Source organism: Pleurodeles waltl, chromosome 2_2, assembly GCF_031143425.1.
Source record: "Pleurodeles waltl isolate 20211129_DDA chromosome 2_2, aPleWal1.hap1.20221129, whole genome shotgun sequence".
Taxonomy (NCBI): Eukaryota; Metazoa; Chordata; class Amphibia; order Caudata; family Salamandridae; genus Pleurodeles; species Pleurodeles waltl.
In genome coordinates, this window is record NC_090439.1 from 636,447,794 (window position 1) to 636,471,531 (window position 23,738).

At 46.1% G+C, this 23,738-nt stretch overlaps 1 protein-coding gene across 3 annotated transcripts in view; it reads left to right on the forward strand.

The window, feature by feature from the left end:
* Positions 1-23,738, forward strand: part of LOC138282505 (acyl-protein thioesterase 1) — a 558,768-nt gene that overhangs the window by 469,828 nt on the left and 65,202 nt on the right. For all 3 annotated transcript variants that reach the window (XM_069220173.1, XM_069220170.1, XM_069220171.1), the window contains one exon: positions 13,517-13,604. In XM_069220173.1, coding sequence (XP_069076274.1) covers positions 13,517-13,604 — 88 coding nt within the window. The remainder of the gene's footprint in view (positions 1-13,516; positions 13,605-23,738) is intronic.

A 23,738-nucleotide genomic window follows, 5' to 3' on the forward strand; every position in this document is an offset into this window, starting at 1 on the left:
CAAGGATGCTGAAAAGGATGGAGCTGTAAAAGATATGTGGTATGAGCTCCTTGAGCCACCCAGGGTCCACAAACTTTTGGGGTTGTCTCTGACGTCAGGACACAATTTTCCACTTTGCTTTAGTGAGGTCCAGTTGCCACTGGTCTCTGGTTACAGTAGTCTTCAACGATTGTCCAAAGGTGAGTGTCCCTCTTTTGCAGAATGACCAAGATCCACAAATATGACAGACAGAAGCTTGGGCACACCCAATCAGGTCCGGTCTCTGTTTCCCAGGAGGCACTTCAGTGTCCTATGGGGGGCCATCAATCTGGGGCAGCTGGGCCCTCAAGTGCAGACTTCCTTTGGCTTTTGTGTTCCTAGTGCTGAACAGGGGGCTAGCCACCTAGCCGTTGGAGTCACTTCTACTGCCCTGGCACTTATGGATCCTTTTTTCTATTAGTGGCCACTGTACAGACAGTCCTCTTTGCAAATTTCTCAGGTGTAGGGGGTGCAGTCTAGTCGTTGGTGCTGCCTCTTTGGTGCAGACTCTTAGCTGGGTCCATGGAGCAGCATTGCAGACCTATCTTTTTGATAATTCAACGTTGTTCTGACATCTGTGTGTCTGGGGTGCCACTTTTATGCCATTGTTTGTGGATTGGGAGGACTTGTTAGCCAATGGGGCAATAGTTCCCACTAGGCTACCCTTCCCATTTTGTGGTCAAACCCCCAGAAAGAGACAATCTAAGAATATGCTGCCCTGCACTAAACTAAGATGGAGCAAGCCACTCCTCCTGGAAAACTGGTTTCTGCAACAGGTTTGGGTGTCCCATTCTGGAGGAGGTGCCAGTCTGTCCACTTCCACAAAGGAGCGGGCAGACGAAGGTGCAATCTCCATTTATTTCACTGAGGCCTGAGAACTGACATGGTGCCCGAAGCCAGTTTACTGATGAATGTCAATATTAAGAATGATGCCTGTGGATCCAGAAAATATTTAACGCTGTCCACAGATACACCAATTGAGCCAGGACTGTTGTAAGAACTTTATATCATTGCTTTTTTTTCATCAGTAGAGAAAAAGACTTGTTAGACATCTATGATGGAAAGCAAACTTCCTTGGCAGCTTTGACAGTATTACAAGAATGGACATTTTAAAAGCTTACATTGAAATATTTATCAAAGTATAAATGCCACATGCATGGGATGGAGCACAATCACTCTGATAAGCTTCCATCACTTACCATGAAAAGTTCAGTCTTTTTCCTCCTTATTTGCTTTCTTCAGTTCTCTGCTGCATTCCATTACGTTTGTTCCTTAGTGTTGAAGTTACATTTTATAATATTCCACACTGTTTAAGCTCAAAAGTGGGGTGAGGACTTTCATATAAGTGGGTATGAAAAAACAAAAAACAAAGGTTATTAACCCTACATCGATTTTCCATCATTTTTCCACCCTGTTTGGATGTGCATGAAAGATCTAGCAAATAAAATTTCCAACCCAGGGTTCCTCATCTATAGTCGTAAGCACTGCATTGTAATACATGCATGGGATCCTGGCACACTTTAATAAGAATATATAAATCAATATGTATCTTAAAAGGAGAAAAACTACAGTTGCTACCTCCTAGCAGGCTGAAAATTACTTTTCCATTTTAAATTTTTTTTATTTTTATTTTTTTTAACAAAAGCACTGCATTAAGAAAATGTGACCAAACCCTTTCACAAACCTTATTTTAAAAGGGAAATGCTACCAGACAGGCTGCCATAGACATGAGTGCAAACGCTGGCACTGTATTTAAGGTGTTCATACTGAAACCTTAAAATTGCATCTCAGCAAGGCAGTTGACTGCATGGATCGTCTAAAAAATCCCTAGGCTCAACAACTGGAAGATCAATCTCGGCTTAGGAAATAAAGTTCAAATGACTAGACCTAACATCCAAGTGGCTCTTAACCCCTTGGGTACAGTCTTTCAGCTCTCCCCCGCACACTAAAACATCTTTTCCCACGGCAAGCAAGAGGATGTTTGATTATTCTGATGGATACAACTACCTGTGGATTCCTCACCTATTGAATACTCCCATTGCGCCAGCATCTGACGGAAATCTTCTTCCTAGCTTCTGCACGTCGACGAGGACGTCACAATTGCCCACGCGACGCCGTCTGACGTCAAACAGGCAATAAGAGGTCCTCGCCGACGTCAGTTCCCTTTTTTCTGTGCCATTCGAACAACGGTTATTCTTCGAGGGAGCTACTGTTACTACTCGACGTAGTTAGTTATTTTTGCTGTTTTCTCTTTGAGACAGTTTACAATGTCGCAAAGAAAGTCTGGATTCAAGCCCTGCAACGAGTGCGGTGGCAAAATGTCGGTTACGGACCCACATTCTGACTGTTTGTGGTGTCTTAGTTCCAACCACAACATTGACAAATGTGACTCTTGTCAACAAATGAATCCAAAGGCCTTAAAGGAGTGTGAGGCAAAGCTCTATTTGGCAAAATCAAAGAAAAAGGAGAAAAGACATTGTCGCAAGTCATCTTCACCAAAGTCACATCTGTGTCATCGGGACTCCCGTTGCATCTCGACGCCGGTCGAGCAGGGAGAGATCACGACCGAGGTCACCTTCGACTCGACGCCGGAAGACTTGGGAAGTGAGTCCCACCGTTAGCATCTCCGACATCCCCGACTTCGCCGACGTCGCCTGTGAATCCTCCTTCTGTGTTCGAGGTTCCTCGGCGTCAAGACTTTTCTCCAGCTTTGCAGACGTCGGGACAGGCGTCGGTGTCGCCTCCAACCCAGGCTCCTCAGTACCCGGCTTTCCCAGCCCCTGGAGCCGATAGTTCCGCATTCTTGAATGCGATGTTCTCCATCTTTCAGCAGATGGCTCCAGGTGGTGGACCGGCTGGTCCTTCGGGCCCTTTGGCCTTCAATATGGGTGCTGCGGCTCCGTTACGACCGGCACCTTTTATGCCCTTTCTTCCCATGGGAAATGTGGGCTCGGCGTCGGCGCCTGTGGCGTCAGCCACAGTGACGCCGAGTAGACCTGTGGTTCCGGCACCGGAACAGTCTTCTGTCCGTCCTTCTCCTCGTTCGGTGCCGAAGAAATCCATGGTGCCGTTAGATCTGGCGTCTGATGGATCCGAGGAGCAGCGTCAGGCTTCGACGTCTGCTGAAAGCCATGTTTACGCCGAGGATAGAGGAAAGATTACACCCGAGGAGTCTTGCTCTTAGCCTCCTTGAGGAACAAGAATATCGGAGACATACATTAGAGGAAGGAGAGATTGAGGAATCTCGAAGGTCTCCATGGCTTAGACACGGCTAGTGGTCTGGACACCTCTCCAGAATGGGACTTGTCATCACCTGGGGAGTATACGGAGGAGGCTGCAACATTTCATTCTGTCATCAGGAAAGCAGCTGATTTTTTTAGACCTCCCTTTGCTGGTGTCGGAGCCTAAGCCGAACATTTTAACGGAAGTGTTGCATCCTGCCTCAACAACTGCAGAGCCACTTCTGCCATTTTAATGAGGCTTTGTTGGATCCAATCATGGAAATTTGGAAGAAGCCGGTGTCATCTTCAGCGGTGAACAGATCTGTAGCTCGAAGATATCGAGTGGCTCCTGCTGACCCAGGCTTCCTCTCCAGGCACCCAACTCCTGAAAGCCTAGTGGTTCAGGCTTCATGCTCAGCCCGGTCTGCCCCAGGATCATTTCCAGCTGTGCCCTCAGATAGAGACTAAGAAAATGGACATTTCATCAAAAAAGGCTTTTTCGTCATGTAGCATGGCTTTGAAATCAACTAATGCTACCTGTATTTTAGGAAGATACATTTACGCCCTGATGGACGAAATAAAGTCGTCTCATACTGAGGTGCCCCAAGAGATAATGAGCCTGGTTTCTGATGCTCAAGCAGCGGCAACCCAAGTTATTCAATCTGGACTAGATACGACTGACTCTGTAGCCAGGGCTATGGGTACTGCTGTAGCTACAAGGAGGCAAGCCTGGCGTCGTAGCTCTGGATTCTCTTCTGATGTACAGTCAACCCTCTTGGACCTTCCTTTCAATGGCGAAAAACTTTTCGGCTCCAAGGCGGACTTCGCTCTAGAGAGGTTCAAGGAGAGTAGGGCCACTGCGAAGTCTTTAGGCTTGCAGGCCTCCTCTTCTGTTTCCTCCAGACTTTTTAGGAGGTTTTGAGGATTTGGTTGTGGTTCCTCCTCCTCCTCCTTTCGAGGGAGATTCCAGCATCAACCCGCCTCTGCTCTCTCCTATAGATCTTACAGAGGGAGTGGTAGGGTCCGGACCAGAGGAGCCGCCCAGCAGCACTCTGCCTCTTCCTCTGGAGGGGTGCAACATGGGAAGCAGCCTTAGACTTCCACCAATTCCTTCTCACACCACTCCTGTAGGGGGGAGGTTATTGAACTTTCTCCACAAGTGGGTGTTATAACATCAGACTCCTGGGTCACCAGCATTGTGGGGAAAGGCTATGCCCTTCCCTTTTGGGAGTTTCCACCCCCCCATCCCGCCCCGCCCATCCTACTGTTCAGAAGAGCATCTCCTGTTACTAGAACAGGAGGTTCAAGTCCTCCTTTCAAAAGGTGCAGTGGAGTTGGTTCCAGAGCAGGAGAGGTGTCATTCAAGGTATTTCCTGATCCCCAAAAAGGATGGTCGTTTGAGGCCAATCCTGGACCTGAGGATCTTGAATTGGTTCCTCAAACAGGAGAAGTTCAAGATGCTGACCCTAGCTCAGGTGCTTTTGGTGCTGAACGATGGAGACTGGATGGTGTCTGTCGACTTACAGGATGCTTACTTTCATATCCCGATACTCGAGTCGCACAGGAAGTATCTCCGGTTTGTAGTGGGGTCGCAGCACTATCAGTTTGCGGTCCTTCTATTTGGTCTTACTTCAGCACCCCGAGTCTTCACAAAGGTGATGTCGGTGGTTGCGGCAGAACTCAGGAGGAAGGGGATAGCAGTACTCCCTTACCTGGACGACTGGTCGATCAAAGCCAAGTCTCTGGAGCTCGTGTTGCATCACCTTCAGTCGACAACCCAGTTGTTGTTCGACCTGGGATTTTCAGTGAATGTGCCCAAATCTCACCTAGAGCCCTTTCAGCGCCTCCTGTTCATAGGGGCAGTACTGGACACAACGTTGAATTGTGCCTTTCCTCCGCCTCAGCGGATTCAGGACATTCAGGCGTTGGTTCCAATGTTTCAAAGTGGAGCGGTCATTCCGGTCCTCAAAGTCCTACACCTGCTCGGTCTGTTTGCCTCTTGCATACTGCTGGTCACTCACGTTCGCTGGCACATGAGGGCTCTTCAGTGGTGCCTCCGAAAGCAGTAGTCTCAACACAAAGGAGATCTCGAGGGTTCGGTGAAGATCTCCAGAGATACTGCCACGGATTTAAAATGGTGGATTGCGGACGGCAATCTTTCCCAAGGCAGGCCGTTCTCGCAAGCTCCGCCTGTGGCCACAGTAATAACGGATGCTTCCACTCTAGGGTGGGGAGCTCATCTGGGGGACCTGGAGATCAAAGGTCTTTGGTCTCCAGTAGAACAGATGTTTCATATAAATCTGTTGGGAGTTGCGGGCTGTACGTCTTGCACTCAAGGCCTTCCTCCCATCCCTTTGCAGTCCGTCGGTTCAGGTCCTGACGGACAATACTACCGCGATGTGGTATATAAACAAGCAGGGAGGAGTAGGGTCGTACCTTCTCCGCAGAGAAGCTCTACGGCTTTGGTCCTGGGCAAAGGACCATCAGATTTGCTTGGTAGCAAATCATCTGGCCGGAGTCTTGAACGTGCGTGCGGATACTCTGTTGTCATTTCTCGACCGATCACGAGTGGCGTCTCCATCCGGATCAAGTCCGTCTAATCTTCCAGATGTGGGGCTTTCCTCGGATAGATCTGTTTGCCACTGGGGAGAACATGCACTGCCCGTTATTCTGAAGCCTCCAGTATCCGGTACAAGGAGCGTTGGGGGACGCGTTTCAGATGGCCTGGTGCGACCAGTTGCTTTACGCGTTTCCCCCCCATACCCTTGATTCTTCGAGTTTTGAGGAAAATTCGCCAAGACCAGGCCCAAGTCATCTTAATAGCTCCGGATTTGCCGAGAAGGGTATGGTACACGGACCTTCTCCAACTCTCACTATGTCCTCCGCTCCATCTCCCTCTCAGGGCAGACCTCCTCTCGCAGTCGCAGGGGCAGGTTTTACACCCCCACCTCCAGAGCCTGCACCTTCATGCCTGGAGATTGAACGGGGCAACCTGAGTTCCTTTTCTCTCCCGCCTGACGTAGTTGATGTTATCTTATCGGCCAGGCGACACTCCACTAAATCTATATATGCTAATAGGTGGGCTAAATTTGTGAATTGGTGTGGAGAGAGGCAAATTGACCCCTTAAGTGCCCACTTATCAGATATATTGTCTTTTGCGTTGTCTCTGGCACAGAGGGGTTGTGCAGTGGCTACAGTCGAGGGATATTTATCTGCCCTGTCAGCCTTTCTATGTCTTCCGGACCAACCTTCTCTATTCAAATCCCCTATAGTAGTTAGATTTTTAAAAGGTCTCATTAACAAATTTCCTCCCACTCCTTTCATTATGCCTCAGTGGGTTCTAAACCTAGTCTTGACTTTCCTTATGGGTTCACCGTTTGAGCCTATGCATTCTTATCCTTTAAGGTTATTAGTTCTAAAGACTGTTTTCCTTGTGGCAATTACATCCGCAAGAAGAGTGAGTGAGCTGCAGGCTCTATCTGTTAAACCCCCTTACACATCTTTTTATGGGGATAAGGTGGTGTTGAGGACCAAGGCTGCTTTCCTTCCGAAGGTGTTTCACCCTTTCATTTGGCCCAAACGATTACTCTTTCCTCGTTTTATCCTCCGCCTCATCCTTCGAAAGAAGAAGAAAGACTACACCGCTTGGACCCGAGGAGAGCGCTAAGCTTCTATGTGAACAGAACGAAGGATTTCAGGTTGGAGGATCGACTCTTCATCGGGTATGTGGGAAAGAGGAGAGGAAGGGCAGTCCACAAGACACTCCAGGTGGATAATTCTTTGCATTAAATTGTGTTACTCTCTAGCAAAGAAGGAACCCCCTGATGGTATAAGAGCTCATTCCACCAGAGCTAAGTCGGCCTCTTCGGCCTTGGCTAGGGGTGTTCCTGTGGTTGACATCTGCAAGGCCGCAACTTGGTCATCCCTCCACACTTTTGCGAAGCATTACTGCTTGGATTCGGAGGTTAGGAGGAATGGACATTTTGCAACGGTCAGTGCTGCAGGATTTCTTGGTTTGACCATTCAGGCACCCTCCACTGAGTGCGGTACTGCTTTGGGGCTCTATTCAATAGGTGAGGAATCCACAGGTAGTTGTATCCATCAGAAGAACGAGTTACTTACCTTCGGTAACGACTTTTCTGGTGGATACATTAGCTACCTGTGGATTCCTCACGGTCCCACCTGCCTCCCCTTTGCCTGTCTGGTCTAACCAAGTTGTTCTTCGGTGTGCTCCTCTTGGTATTTGAGGGCTTGTACATATACTGTACATATACTGTACATATTTATGTATTTATTTATTTAAAAAAAAAAAAAAAAAGATCTTGAATTTTTGGAATGATAGGTTTATCTACGATATTTTTATTAAATATTATTTGTGTTTGTCTCAATGGCCTATTAGTCTCAGGCACGTAAAAAATGTTGGTACTGACGTCGGCGAGGACCTCTTATTGCCTGTTTGACGTCAGACGGTGTTGCGTGGGCAATTGCGACATCCTCGTAGACGTGCAGAAGCTAGGAAGAAGATTTCCGTTGGCTGCTGGCGTAATGGGAGTATTCAATAGGTGAGGAATCCACAGGTAGCTAATGTATCCACCAGAAAAGTCGTTACCGAAGGTAAGTAACTCGTTCTTTTGGGTTCTGGTTTTACATTTGGGCCATGAGAGCTTGGTAACTCTCAAAATCGTCCCACTTGGATTGGAGAGGGCTGCACTTTTTGGACTTTGGGATGAGACCATGTAGAAAAATCCACAAGACCTAGACACATCTGAAAACCTAAACTTCTGGGTGAGTCCAGGGTGGTGTGCTTCACATGCACCCTGCACCATTACCATTTTCTTACTCGCAATGCCCTGCAAACCTCCAACGTTGCTGTAAATCACACATTTTTCCAACTTTTTTTTTTTTTATGGAACCTTCCGGAATCTTAAGGAATCCACAACATTCCTACCACCAAGCATAGTCTTATCTATCCCAATAAAAATTCTGCCCCACTTGTCAGCCTAAAAACGTTTTTTTTGAAACTGCGCTTTGGTTCCCCCTCCATTTTTAAATGTTTTTGGCTCTTCCCTGTCACAGGCACTTGGCCTACCTATACAAGTGAGGTATAATGTTTACCCTGCAAGACTGAGGGGAACGTTGGGTGGTAGGACATTTGTCCCGGTGAGGTACTCCCACACGGAAGTGTGGAAAAAATGTTTTTTTTTTTTTTTTCCATTTATTTTTTAAAGCTAAATTTGAGGTTTGCTGAGGATTCTTGGTAAGAAAACACTGGGGGATCCATGCAAGTCACACCTCCCTTGACTCCCTCAGGTGTCTAGTTTTCAGAAATGTTTGGGTTTGGTAGGTTTTCCCATATGGCTGCTGAGCCCAGGACCAAAAATGTAGGTGCCGCCCCCTAAAAGCACAAAAAACTGTAAAAATGGGGTAGAAAAATGCTAATATTGTGTTGAGAAATGTGGTCGTCTGATTCAAGTCTGCCTGTTCCCAGAAGATGGTGATTTTAGCATCTCAAACCCTTTGTTGATGCCATTTTCAGGGGGAAAAAGGCACAAGTCGCCTTCTGCAGCCCTTTTTTATCCCCATTTTTTTAATTTTTTTTAAGAAAACGACATTTTTGTTGTGTTTTGGCTAATTTCTTGGTCTCCTCCAGGGGAACCTACAAGCTCTTGGTACCTCTAGAATCCCTAGGATGTTGGGGGGAAAAAAGACAAAAATTTGGCATAGGTTGCTCATGTGGACAAAACGTCAAGAGGGTCTAGACGCAAACTACCCCAAATAGCCAAAAAAAAAGGCCTGGCACCTGAGGGGGAATAGGCCTGGCAGCGAAGGGGTTAAAATCCTTGCTAAAACAGACCGATTTTGCTCTTCTGCACAAACTACCTCATCACCTTGCTGGCCTCATATAAAGCTGAGATTCGATGCGACACATACAACACATTATCATGTCAAAAATACTTAGTGTACAATGAAATGGAACATCCTGAACAATACCGTGCACATGAAATTCCATCTTTACTGTCTCAACATGTATTATATCTCAGACCTATTCCATTTGGGAAGAGATGCAAACGTGGACCTTTCATGCTATTTTGTGTAGTATGGATTTGTGCTCAAGTATTGTAAGCTTTTTTTTTTTTTTTTTTTTTTATCAACAAGACAACTATTACTACTCTTCCCTCCCCTTGTTCTTGATTCCAGCATTGGTAAAATCTGCTCCATCTAAACTTTTAAAGAATTACAAACTGCTTGATCGCTATCCCCTTTTTGTTTGATCACTTCCTCCATCTATCTGGTCCATTATCCAAGCCTTCACTTGATCATTGCAGCAGTGCCTGGAAGATGGGTGAAGTCCGCTTACAGGCAGCTGGTAGAGCATGCCAACGCTCTCTCCCAGTAAGCGATCCATTAGTTTTCCTGGTGGTGTGAGTTGAACAGCCTGCTGAATGGCGTTCCTTTTCATCGAAATGTCCCAACAGACAATATTTATGGATACTTCCACCTAGTGATGGGGTGCACCCGTGGACCAGTTTCAACAGACATGGTCAAAAGAAGAAATTCTTATATCAATCTGTTGTACTTTCCAGCAAGGTCTATGGTTATTCTGCCTGTCTTTCATGACAAAGTCCCAGTTTGTTAAAAATAATAACAATGTATTTACTTGAAGAACAAGGCGATAACTAATTTCAGGCTCATTCCAGACTGTTGTCCTTGGAATCACAAATGATCTGGAGATGGGCTACGGCAAGAGATTGCATGTCATGATGATCCATATGCTGGGGTGGCAGAAGCAGACTTGGTCGATCATTCCAAGAAAACAAGTGGGTTTTCAATGGTGGAGTGCTGCAAAGCGTCATTAGCAACTGGCTGACTACAAATAGACTTGTTTGCAAATGCATAAAACCGGAGATGACCGTGCTACGCCTCCAAGTACTATCACCTAAGATGGAAGGGGGTTGCTCTTTCGTTGGAATGGTACAAGGGGTTTCTGTATGCTTTTCCTTCCAATACATTGATCCTGACTGTGCTGATCAAGCTCTACCCTTGTAAACTAGAATGATCTGAAGTGCCAGTGTGGCTGCGTCAGTGGTGCTTCATTGACCACATTAATTTATCAGAGTAACCATAAAAAAAAATTGCCTTGCAGGCAGGATCTCCTGGTCAGGTCCGAGGCCAGATCTGGCAGTCCACTATTTCATAATTGAATTTGACAGCCTGGTTTTTGAATTCTTAGTTTTGGCTTCTGAACTTGCCACAGGGCTGTATGGACATTTGACAAGACGCCATGCCTCCTTCCATAAGAGCATCATACACTTTCAAATGGAAGACGTTCTGCATCTGGTGTAAAACAACTATGATCCTTCTAGTTGGCAAGAAGTTATTTCTTACAAATTGTTGCCCATCACTTGCTAGATGAAGACTGTATCACATGGTTACGCCATGCGACAGTAACTACCTGTAGGAAATCTCCTTCACAGACCTCTTTCTTTAGAATGCCTGTCATTAAAGAAAGTGTTTCCTCTTACTAGATCTCCCATCTCCATTATAGGAATTAAACAGTATCCATTCCAAGTTAACTTGTACACCTTTTGAGCCTGTCCATAAGATCTCCTTACAGCATTTAGCTAGGAAAGCTGCATTTTGTAGCAGTTACTTTGGCTTTTTTTTTTTAAGAAACTTTTGCTGTGTTCCATATGAAAAGGGTGGTGATGAGAACTCTGATTAGTATTCTTCCTGAGGTCGTTTCTGATTTTCATAGAAATCGGTCAAATTTCTCAGCCATTCGGCTGCCCTTCACATGTAAGGTGTGAAGTTTTTAAAAATATTGTACCTAGACAGGATGAAAAATATGATGCAGTGGTCGCCTGTTTATGAATTGTCCTGTTAGAAATTGGTTATCCGCGACAAGGCTGGTTATCTCTTGGTGAATGGTAACTTGTATTTAACTTTTTTCACTAATGGCAAACAAATCTCTCCCTGACCGACCAAATGCACATTGAAGCAGGAGAAAAGCTGCTCCTGCAGCCCTGCTGAGAAATACTGAGCAGCAGTAATAAGTGTTTTTTTTTTTTTTTTTTTTTTTTGGTGGGGTGTCATATGGGAATCCGACATATCGTTTATTCCCACATGTTTCTCTGTAGTACTTTTCCCAGAGACAATACTGAAGTGTGCTCTCTTGGTGACTCCCTATTTTTAATATGGGCAAATAGAAAACTGTGGGGCAACTCCCACTAAATGGCTCAAGGTTGTGAAAAGGGGTAAAGTACTGATAATTTGGAATCTTACAGTTGGGGTGTTGAAAGTCCGTTGGAGAGGTACCCACTGAAATCTGGTGGGGTATCCACAGCAAGTCGCCGTGGCAACAATAACCACTGGTCTAGACGAAAAAGGGGGACTGCACATCCAGCCATTGAGTTCTTCTAAATCAGAACGGTTAGAATGACACTTTGAATTCCTGCAGTCAGTTGATCCAGATCCTCTGCGAGATGCTGCACATTAATTGCATCCTGGGATCGTTGGAGCTGTGAAGCAGGGTTCACTTTGGGCATGGTGAGGGTCAGGGATGATATTGGTTCATCTTTCTCAATTCTGTAAGGCAACAGCAGTCTAGGACCCAGTTGTCAGTCTTGTTTCTCCTGGGCAGATGGGCTGACGTGCACTTGAATCTTGTGCAGCGTCATTTCCTCAATCTGTTATCACAGTGGCCCTTCAAGTCGGCTGAGCCTTGTTTTCTTTTTCGGGATCAATCTAAATAAAATATAAATATATAAATAAAACAAGTGTTCTATACTTAAAAGATCAGTAGTATTAGCTTTGATCTTACTTATTGAATATCAAATAATTTATAATGTCTGGTAGGACTAGAAACGAATAATGGAGTATGCTACATTTTGTGAATGACTCATAAGTTACATTAACTTTTTTTAGAAATTGTATGTGCTTCAAAATTTTGTTGACGATGGTGCAGTGCCTTAATGATTAAATTGTGAATTGAACAAGGTGTATCAAAAATGTTTGTGACTTGTTAGCGGTTTGCCAGAATGATAATAGTGATTATGGTATGCCAGTTCAAACACAGATCTTGATGATCGAGCTATGTCAGTTGAAACACAGATGTTGATGGAGCCCACTGTGTCTCAGTTGCATGTGCTATTTTAAAAAGCACCCTGAAATAAATGCATACACAGTTGAATGTTCGTCTCGTAGAAATTGTTCATTTTCAGAAATTCTCTGAAGGAGAAGTCTTGTTACCTTCAGCAGCAACACGGTTGTGTGGAATAGTCCGAAAGGAAATAATTTAATTACCATAAATAAGTACCATCCAAAGTAAGATGATTAAAATATGCAAAGAGGAGGAGAACTTAAGTTTCTGAATTAACTAATTCATTAAAATAGTTTACAAAAAGAAAAATAGAAGAGAACCGATTCAGGCATATAACCTGTGGAGCACCATTAGAGCAGCTAGATAGCTGTGATCGAACTTCAGTCAGAGTTAATAAGGTGAGTTTCTCCCTAGAGAGGGATAACATTTGTAAGAATGTTTACTTGATTAATAGTCCAGTTGGGTGAAAAGGTTGATTTGATTGTTAGGTAAAATTTAATGGAATCTGGGACAAGGACCATAGCAAGCCTGCAGGTAAAGTGTGCTTGTCAGCTTACAGTCTCAAGTGGTGGCATCTGGTAAGTGTTTAGATAGGGAAGATGCTCCAACTGAGAGGGCTACTTCTGCTATCCAGAAAAGGTGGTAAAATACATAATGGCACATAAAGACAGTTACTTCAATGCAGTAAATTCATAGGTTTGCAATATTTGATCATCTTTTTAGAAGATTCTTTTTGGAAATACTACTGCCTACTTTGCAAATCTCGTGGTTGAAGTGGTTTTCCCACTGAACAATAGTGGGCACATATCCATCCTTCCAACTTGAAGTCCACACTTCAGTTTATACAAAATAATTCTGTGGTTATAGTTTGTTGCCACTGAATGGGGTCTGTGTTTTGGTAAATGCAGCTGCCTCAGCAATGTCTATCAAAAGTTAAATTTGTGTTTCCGTGCAAGAGTTAAGTATGATCTGCCTAATGCTGGGAGATATTGCCAGCATTTGCTCTAAAAAGGTAATGCTGTGCTGAATAATTGGGGGAGGATGAACCTTTGTTTGGTACAATTTGATTAAGATGTTCTGTGACATGTTGCATTGATCTACTGAAATGCCCTGCTTCAGTTCTAGCTGGGTGTACAGAGTACGTTCAGTTGTTGATGCTATGATTTGGTGGTTTCAGATGGTCCCACAGCAGAAAAAGAACCTGAAGAAAAGAAAAGGGAGCAGCCTTCACCACCAAATAGCAGTCCAGAACCAAAAGAGGAAAGGTTTGTTATTTAAAAGTGCTGCTGATGAGTCTGGGGGTTGTTGCAAGACCTAAGCATTTGTTAGGCTGTTACAGTTTAAGTTTGGTTATCCGGTTTCATCTCACATGCAGTAGTCTTTCTGTTGATGACTGTTAAGTGCAGTTGGCTTATTTTTTTTCCATTCTCAGTAGTCTGACAACATATGATGATTGCCCTACATTTGCACAACAGCTGTACGTCGTATGTATAAAATGGGCAGTTGGCCATGCCCCAGGGTAAAATGTTATAAGAAAAGTATTGTAATGCTTTTACTAGGAATGGCCTGTTGAATGTTTACCCATGATTTCCCTTCTATGATAGTACACCAACATTTTTTACCCATATGCTATTATGAAATGCTTGTGATTTGGTTAAGAAAACATAACTACTCAGAACAGTTATAAAGTTACAGTTTCATAGAAGTAAAAACTACTTCCTTGAAAGGGTTACCAGTGCAAGCTATTTATTGCACATAATATTTAAAGTTGCAAGAGTACTGCTTGGTTCTGAATGACTGTTAATGATGGTGGGTACACTTGAATTTGCCTAAGCACAATGTTCGCAAAACTGACATAAGGGTGATTGATCAACCACCAAATCGCGGAACCTTCCAGTTTGTCACTTAAGACCAGTTGTTATCCGCAGTGTCTTACTTTTAAATATCCTTGGCTTTTATTTTAGTGTTGACTGTCCTGTTCAAATGTGCAGTTGCCAGTCCTGTACCATAAATGCCATCTCTGTATCTTCAACCAAATGAGCCATTTCTTTCTGCTATCTACCTTAATCCCTTGAGGGGCTGGACCAAGGGAAAATCACTTGCTAATGGATATCAATAACTGGACCTCCCTACCAGTCTGCATTTAACATTGAATGTCCTAGTTATTCTGTGCTTTTCTGGTTCCCGGTCGCATAAGGATTGATGGGACATAGTCATAATTTTCTGAAAGTAAATCAGATTCATTACTACTACCCTAGTAGAGCTATCTTGTATTGAGTGAGATGCTTTCATAGAGCAGTGTACAAGACTGAAAAAACATTCCATGTTTTTGTTTATTTTTTCAGGCAGTATTTCATATGGCTGGAATAGTTTACCATTTGCTTTCCAGACTACAAATACTATTGCAGTGTCGGTGGATAACTAGTTACTCCTTTTAATGAATTGACTTTTTTGAGGTCGTTGAGACTAGAAGAGATGGCTTCCTCTGGGGTGGTTAGGAATAGACACTCTGCTATGGCATGATGGTATTGAACACCCAGGTCTGTATCTACAAAGAAGAGAAGGCTTTTTGTTTACATGCAAGTAAATGATCAGCTTAAAAGTATAATTCAAGAAGATCAGAAAAAGCTAGCCCCTACCAGGGCTAAAATACGACCCTGAACGTTGTTGTATCGCTTAGGCATTAAGAGCTAATTTTCTTATCCTTGTCCTTATGACCAGTGTTATCCTGTCGGTGTGCCACGTGGTGAGCTTGTTGGCCTTCTGTAGTCTTCGAGTTTACAAACTAAAGTCTGTCAGTGGAAGAGATGATTTTGTTTGTACAGTTTCCAGAGTGCCCAGATGTACTGTATTGTATATGATAGAGGCTTTCTTGTAGATGCGCTGTGTGGGCATCTAGGAGTAGATGGTTAGGTCACCCACCACTGGTGGGCAGTGGTCAAATTTCCAGCTACCAGAGCTTTAGCAAAGTATAGAATGGCCTTAAGGGGCGAGGGGGTGGTGTCTTAGGAAATACAATTAAAAGAGCATTCCTATATTCAGTGAGAGATCGCTGTTTCAGTAGTTATCAGGTCCACTTCTCAAAAGAAGCATCTGCTGATTGTTAACTTGAGGTTTGCTTATTTTAGCCAATAATTGAATACATACTTCTATGTCAAGAATCCAGTATTGTTTTTGCAAAGGGAGTGTCCATTCATGTAGAAGCTGGTGGTAAGATTGGAGAGAATCGGAAATGTAGTCTTGCTTGTTTGTTTCATATCTCATCCATGATTGAACCAATGATATTTATGTTTATGAATTTGTAAAGTGTGGCTGATACCCCAAGGGACGTTCTAGCATTGAGTAATATGGACAGACAGCTTTAGTAAGTTGTTACTTGAAAAACAGTTTGTTTCTTTCTGAACGTGGTTAGGCTTGAGGTGTGCAAATAGACCAAGGAAGATTGATTCCATTGTTTGGCAGCTTAGAAAGAAAGGGAGTGACCACACCTCTGGCTCAACTTGATGCAGGGAACCCACTCCGGACCAGAGAGTAAAGAATGTAGAAATGGGGGAGAACAGGGTAATGAAGGAGGAGTGATCATTTTGTAGTTTAAACTGAAAATAGACACCTCTTTGAACCAGACGTAAATATTTAAAAATTGAGCACTTCTTGATAGGAAGCCAGTGAAGATCTAAAGAGTTGTTGCACCGCCTTAGGGTCTCTGAGGGTGGTGGGTCAGATATTTTTGGGCCCAAGATATAGAGAGTTGCAGAAATCAAGCCTTGCGGCTACTAGGTTTAGAGGACTGGGTCCAGAAGCAGGGTAATAATCTTCCTTTGTGCTCTTGAGAAGAGAGACTCAAATGGCAGCTATCTCAATGAACTGTTTGGAAAAGCGCAGATTGTAGTCAATTGGAAAGAGAAGGTTCCTGACTGATTCAACAGATTCAAGAACTGAGCCTTATTTAGGGAGTGAGGGTAAACTGTTAATTTACAACTGTTTTCTTTATCCAGGTAGCTACTGCAATCATTAAAGAACAAAATCTATCTGGGAAGCCAAAGAATTAGATGAGATGCAGAAGATAATCCAAGTTTCGTGCATACAACATTGTCGTAGCCAAAAGATAGCAGAAGGGAGGCAATGGGAGTTACGTAGAATTGAACAAGGCTGATATGAGAAACCGTATTGGATGCTGCCCACAAGTGATGTAAGACCAAGGCAACAGTGATGCACACTGGAACTTGGAAGAGTTCTGCTATGAACCAATAAAATACTTTGTCTTCTTCATCGAGCCTGTCATTAGGTATTGCCAGGAAAGTGGTGTGATCAGACATCTTGTATGCTAATAATGGATCCGGCAAGACTAGTAGGGAGGAACTTTCGTCTCAGAAACAGATTATTTCCTTAACTATTTTTGACTTCTTTCTGTGTAATGTCCAGATCTACAGCCTGATTAGAAGGGGCCAAGTTTGTGATGTCACCCAGTACGCTCATTTAGCTGGATCGCTGTGCACTTTTCCAGTAATTTGACTAGATATAGTAGACCAGCAATAGGACTGAAGGTCAGGTTTTTTTAATTGGCATCTGGCGGTTTCATATTGGCCGAATGCTACCTATTTTTAGAGCGTCTAGTAAAGAACCTTTGCCAAGCATAGCATTTATGATCTTGAGGCAGAGAGGATATAATATCTGATAGAGACTTCTAGCTGCAGCTTCCTTACCTTAGAATTCCCTGGCGTCCGCTTCGAATCCAGACTTTTTCCTGAGCAGTACCCTGTGTGCGCCGTCGGGCGGCATAGTTAGGATCCGCGTGCATCGACCAGCTCCGCGTGCGTCGTTGGAGCCGTCAATGACATCACGGTTGTCTATATAGATGCCGTCTCGGCGCGCGTATGTCAGTTCATTTCCTTCCCTGCCGGTTACAGCGCAGTTCGGGAAAGAGCTACCCATCTTCGTCGTTTTGTCGAAGCTTTTTTGACTGTTTGAAGTCTTGTCTTTGAGAAAGACAGGGTTCAAGCCATGTGGTGTGTCATCGCACCATGACGGTGACGGACCCACACCATGTTTGTCTTTGGTGCCTGGAGAAGGACCACGATTCCACCTCGTGCTCTGTCGGGCCATGGCTCCGAAGGCCTTGAGGGCGAGATCCCTCAAGCTTCTTGAGGCCCGACATTCGGCCTCAGTCGGCGCAACTCCGCGGAGGTCACGGTCCCGCAGTAGGAGGAGGTTGCGACACTGCTCCCGGAGCCCCAAGTCCTCTTCCTTGCATTCGAGATCATCTGAAGGTAAGAGGCACAAGAAGAAGTCCAAGCGGACTTCGTCTTCGCCATGCCAGTCAGCCGACGAGGCGGCTGTGGAACGTCGACGCTCCGAGCGCGGTTCTGCAGAGCTGTCGCCAAGGCAGACTCTGCGTCTTCCCCCCTTTCCGGGGACCGGATCGACCCCCGCTCAGATAAAATAATTTTACGAGGCCATGTGTCATTTTTGAGCGGGCTGCACCCGTGGAGGGGACTTCGGGGCCAGCAGGGGCCCCTTCGGATTCGACACCGGCGGCTTCGGCCTCCGCGCCGTTGGGAACCCCAGGATCCTATATCGGATCCAGACCGGCGCCGGTCTCACACAGTCGACCTCCATCGGCACCGGGTCCGACCTCGACGATTCCGCCACCGGCGCCCACCGGTGGTAGCCCCATCCTTATTCTGGATGATCCGGAGCTGGAGCGACGTCGAACGACGTTGACTTCGACGGAGCCAGTTCGGCCCAGATCATTGTCTGAGCATTATTTAGATCAGCCAGACGCAGGAGAGGAAAGGGAGGGGTCTGAGGACCCTTTAGAATGTGGTTTACAACAGGACTGGTATGAGGATCTAGGGGAGGCCAGTGGACTGGACACGTCACCAGATACTGGTATGCTCTTTCCTCCTAATGTGGCTACGGAGGAGGGTGCTTCATTTGCTATGGTGGTGCGTAGGGCAGCTGAGGTCTTGGACCTAGATTTGCCTACGGTGCCAGTCAGGACGAATATCCTGACAGAAGTGCTTCAGCCGGTGATGTTGCCCTTCAATGAGGCTCTTACAGACGTCCTTCTGGGCACACGGTCCAAACCCAGCACAGTGGCTCCTGTGAATAGGACGGTCGGCGGCCGCCATAGACCCGTTCCGAGCGACCATAGTTTCCTGACTCAACACCCCACTCCGGAGAGCTTAGTTGTCCAAGCCTCTACTTCCCGTGGTGCCTTCCCTTCCGCTCCCCCAGATAGGGAATCCAAGAGGCTGGACCAGCTTGGGAAGATGTTTTCCCTAAACACTTCTTTCCTGTTGGGCCGTTATTCCCATACTTTATGGGATACGTTGGCACAGGTGCTGCCCCAGGTCCCGGAGGGTGTACGGGACACTCTCACCCAGGCTGTCAAGGATGGGAGAGATGCAGCCAAGTTTACGATCAGGTGTGGTTTGGACACGACCGAGTCGCTGGGCAGAGCGATTTTCATTGTCTTTGGCCCTACGTCGCCACGCCTGGTTGTGTTCAAATGGTTTCTCAGGGGGTGTCCAGTCCACCTTGATGGACATGCCCTTTGATGGCTCCCGCCTTTTTGGCGAAAAGGCAGACTCAGCGCTTGAGAGGTTCAAGGATTCTCGAGCTACGGCCAGATCCTTGGGCCTTTCAGCGCCAGTATGACAGCAGTCTGTCTTTCGCCCCTTTCGAGGCTTCAGAAGGCGCATGGTACCATGCCAGCCACAGTTTAGCCACCGTCCTCAGGCTTCACAACATCCCGGAAGAGGTCGTGGTACCATCCGACCCAGAGGGTCTGGCCAGAGGTCAGCCACCACACAGCCCCCCTCCACTGCGCCCAAGCCCTCCTAGTGTGGTTCTGCAGGATCACATCCGTCCAGTTGGAGGGAGGATTCATTTTCATCTCCCTCACTGGCTTTCCATCACAACGGACAAGTGGGTCCTGCAGATCATACGGAAGGGCTACTCCCTTCCCTTCCAGGCCCCGCCCCCCATCCCTCCGACAAAGGAATGGCTGATGGAGGGCCATCTGGTTTTGCTCCGCGAGGAAGTTACGGCTCTCTTGGCCAAGGGAGCCATAGAAAGAGTCCCTATATCAGAAGTAGGCAGTGGTTGTTATTCCCGCTACTTTCTGATTCCCAAAAAGAACAAAGGCCTTCGTCCTGTCTTGGATTTAAGGGACGTCAATCTCTTCCTCAAGAAGTAGAAATTCAAGATGCTCACTCAGGTTTTGTCTGCCCTAGACCAAGCAGACTGGATGGTAGCGTTGGATTTGCAGGATGCGTATTTCCACATTCCTATCCTGCCAGCCCACAGGCGTTACCTGCGGTTCAAGGTGGGCCACGAGCACTTTCAGTTTACTGTGCTTCCTTTTGGTCTCACCCCTCGGGTGTTCACAAAGGTGATGGTGGTGGTGGCAGCTCATCTGCGCAGGTCAGGGATTTCAGTCTTCCCCTACCTAGACGATTGGCTGCTGAAGGCTTCTACGCCCCAGGCTCTTGTCACCCACCTCCAGACGACGCCGGACCTCCTGCATTTGCCGGGGTTCCTTATAAATGTGCCGAAGTCACACCTGACTCCCTCGCACTTTCATCGGAGCTGTTCTGGACACAGTGCAGTATCGGGCTTATCCTCCCGAACAGCTGGTCCAGGATATTCAGGTTATGATACCGATGTTTCGGCCTCTATCCTGAATTTTGGTGAGATGGACTCTGAGGCTGCTGGGACTCATGGCTTCCTGCATCCTGTTGGTCAAGTATGCCAGATGGCGCATGAGGGCTCTGCAGTGGGACCTGAAGTTCCAATGGGCACAGCATCAGGGAAATCTTACCGACGTGGTTCAGATCTCGGCGGGGGACTGCAAAGGATCTGCAGTGGTTGTTAGTGAACTGCTATTGGGTCAAAGGCAGACTCCTCTCCCTTCCCCAACCAGATCTCACAGTAGTGACAGATGCATCACTTCTGGGATGGGGCGGCCATCTGGGAGAGGTTGAGGTCAGAGGTCACTGGTCTCCGGCAGAATATGGGCTCCACATCAACTTGCTGGAGCTTCGGGCGATCCGACTAGCATTAAAAGCATTTCTTCCTGTTGTGAAAGGGAAAGTGGTGGAGGTGTTCACAGACAACACTACTATAATGTGGTACTGCAACAAGCAGGGCGGTGTGGGGTCGTGGACCCTTTGTCAAAAGGCTTTACGTCTCTGGACATGGCTGGAACATCAGGGCATGACCCTAGTGGTTCAACACCTGGCAGGTTCTCTGAACGGCAGGGCGGACGAGCTCAGCCGAAAATGCTTAGAGGATCACGAATGGTGTCTCCATCTGGAGGTGGCGCAAGGACTCTTTCAGCAGTGGGGAGAACCTTGGTTAGATCTGTTCTCCTCCGTAGAGAACACTCAATGTCAGCAGTTTTGCGCATTGGAGTTTCCAAGGGGGCTATCGCTAGGCGACTCTTTTCGGCTCGAGTGGAGTTCAGGCCTCCTGTACGCCTTTCCACCTATACCACTTCTGCTCAGAGTTCTCAAGAAAACCAAGAACGACCGGGCCCAGGTAATTCTAGTGGCTCCGGATTGGGCACGGAGAGTTTGGTATCCAGAGCTTCTCAAAATGAGCATCGGTCCTCCAATCAGGCTGCCTCTTCGGGAGGATCTTCTGTCACAGCAACAGGGGAAGGTCTCAGTGCACAACTCTGCGCCTTCATACGTGGAGATTGAGCGGCGACAGTTGATGGTTTATGACCTCCCTCCCGAGGTGTGTGATGTAATTCTGGCAGCCAGGCATCCCTCTACTAAGTCGATATACGCCTGCCGTTGGAAACGTTTTGTTTCATATTGTACAGAGAGGTCTATTGATCCTCTGTCGTCTTCTCTGTCTAATATCCTTTTGTTTGTATTGTCTCTTACCCAGCAGGGTTCCTCCTTAGGGACTCTCAAGGCCCATCTTGCAGCCTTATCGGACTTTCTTCAGTTGCCCGATCAACCATCTTTGTTTAAATCACCTGTAGTACAGAGATTTTTGAAAGGGCTTGTGCATTTGTTCCCCCCCCCTGTGCCTTTCGTTATGCCCCAGTGGGACCTTAATCTGGTTCTTACCTTCCTTATGTGTGCTCCCTTCGAGCCCTTACATAACTGTCCTCTTTGGCTGCTCACTATTAAGACAGCCTTTTTGTTTGGCAATTACATCTGCCAGAAGAGTGAGTGAGCTACAGGCTTTGTCATCAAAACCGCCGTATCTCACTATCTTTCCTGAAAAAGTGGTTCTCAGAACTCGTGCCTCTTTCCTCCCCAAGGTGGTGACCCCTTTCCATCTGGGTCAAAGTATCACCTTGCCCACCTTCTTTGCACCACTGCATCCCTCTAAGGGAGAGGAGCGTCTCCATCGGCTGGACCCAAAAAGAGCGTTATCGTTCTATCTTGACCGCAGTAAAGAGTTCTGGGTAGACGACCAACTCTTTGTGGGGTATGTTGGTACAAAGAAGGGTCGGGCAATACAGAAACGATCCATTTTGCGCTGGGTCATTCTCTGTATAAAGAACTGCTACGCTTTGGCAAAGAAGCAGCCTCCTCAGGGCTTGAGAGATCATTCTACTAGGGGGAAGGCTGCTACTACTGCGTTAGCACACGGTGTACCTGTGGTGGACATCTGTCAGGCTGCAACTTGGGCTTCCTTGCATACGTTTGCAAAGCACTACTGTCTGGATAGCCAGGTGAGAAGAGAGGGGCATTTTGCCCGTTCTGTCTTGCAGGACTTCCTGATATAAAAATCTCCTTCAGACCCACCGCCAGGGGTTATAGGTTGGGTATCTATTCTAAGGTAAGGAAGCTGCAGCTAGAAGTCTCTATCAGATGAACAAGTTACTTGCCTTCGGTAACGAGGTATCTGGTAGAGACTGTCTAGCTACAGATTCCTTACACCCACCCAAGCCTCCCCGCTCTGCGGATATTTTTTTCTACAGAGATAGATATATATATATATGAATGATTTTGGCATTTTTGCCTTAAAGGCATGAAATAATTTTTACTTCAAACAGTCAAAGAGGTACAATCCATAACTGTTGGTTCTTCCGTGACTCTGCGCTTCTGGCGTGGAAAGTTGTGGGAAAAGAACTGACGTACGTGTGCCAAGACGGCGTCTATATAGACAACCGTGATGTCATAGACGGCTCCAACTACGCTGACGACACGCGTGGATCCGAACGACGACGGCGCGTGCAGGGTACTGCTCAGAAAAAATTCCAGATTCGAAGCTGACACCAGTGAATTCTAAGGTAAGGAATCTGCAGCTAGATAGTCTCTCTACCAGATACCTCGTTACCGAAGGTAAATAACTTGTTCTTCTCAGGGAATGCCTTTGCTAGACAGGAGGGTTACAGCTTTGTCTAAGCAATGGATCAACACCTATTGAGACATCCCCTGGGGTACCAAACATTAAGGGCTTGCATCTCCGGTGCTCAGCGGTTGTCCACGTTTACCAGTCACTGTGGCAAATTATGGACTGGCGAAACTCCCTGTGCACTGAGGTTTCTGCAAAGCCCACTGGGATCTAGATTTTAGGTTTGTAGGCTGAACACAAATATGAACACTGCTATAATCATAAGGGCTATAGTGTTTGTGCAAATGATTCTGGAATTATGACAGCCAGCTCTACCCATCATTACAAGATAGGCGTGTGATAGTTTAAGAATCCCTAGGTCAGTTTGCAAATGGGGAAGATCAAATAGAGGCACTGTAGGCGATTACAGGTTGAGATACCCTGTATTCATATAGTAAGGTCTTTGCGGTTTAAAGGCATAGGCACCCATCTGTGGTGCAGGGATCACACAGATCATTATGGGTCATAGGAGCAAGGCGATCCACAAATTTAAAATGTATCCTCAACCTCATTGAAAGCAGTCCACCTGCAAAGTCATTGCGTCTACTCAGCACTAATGTTAACAGTGTAAATACAAAATTTGATGATCTACAGAGACTACATTCATGCCAAAATAGAGACATAGATTGGCCAGCCAAAGCGCAGCCATTTTGAAAGTGCTAGATTTTCTCCAAATTGGGGGTAACTTAATTCTCTTTCTTTGTCTTCTGTTTTTGCAGACTTCAGGCGCAGGGAATCTGAGGCAAGGCCAGTTTGGAACAGTCAAGATGTTGACCTATATTTTTCCTAGTTAGATTCCCTTGTAGATCCAGTATAGAAAACCACATTTGCACGATGAAAACAAGTAACTCAAGAGAAATGGGGAGAGGGAGTTTCATTGTAGACGAGGAAACCTACTAAACATACCGAGTTTCTAGCAGTCTAGCTGTTGACTTAATAGTTTAGCTGTCTGCATTAAGTAAGGCTTTGAGAATATGAAATCAGTTTGTGTGCTTTTACCTCTCAATGCAACTGAAAATGATCTAGTAAAGAAG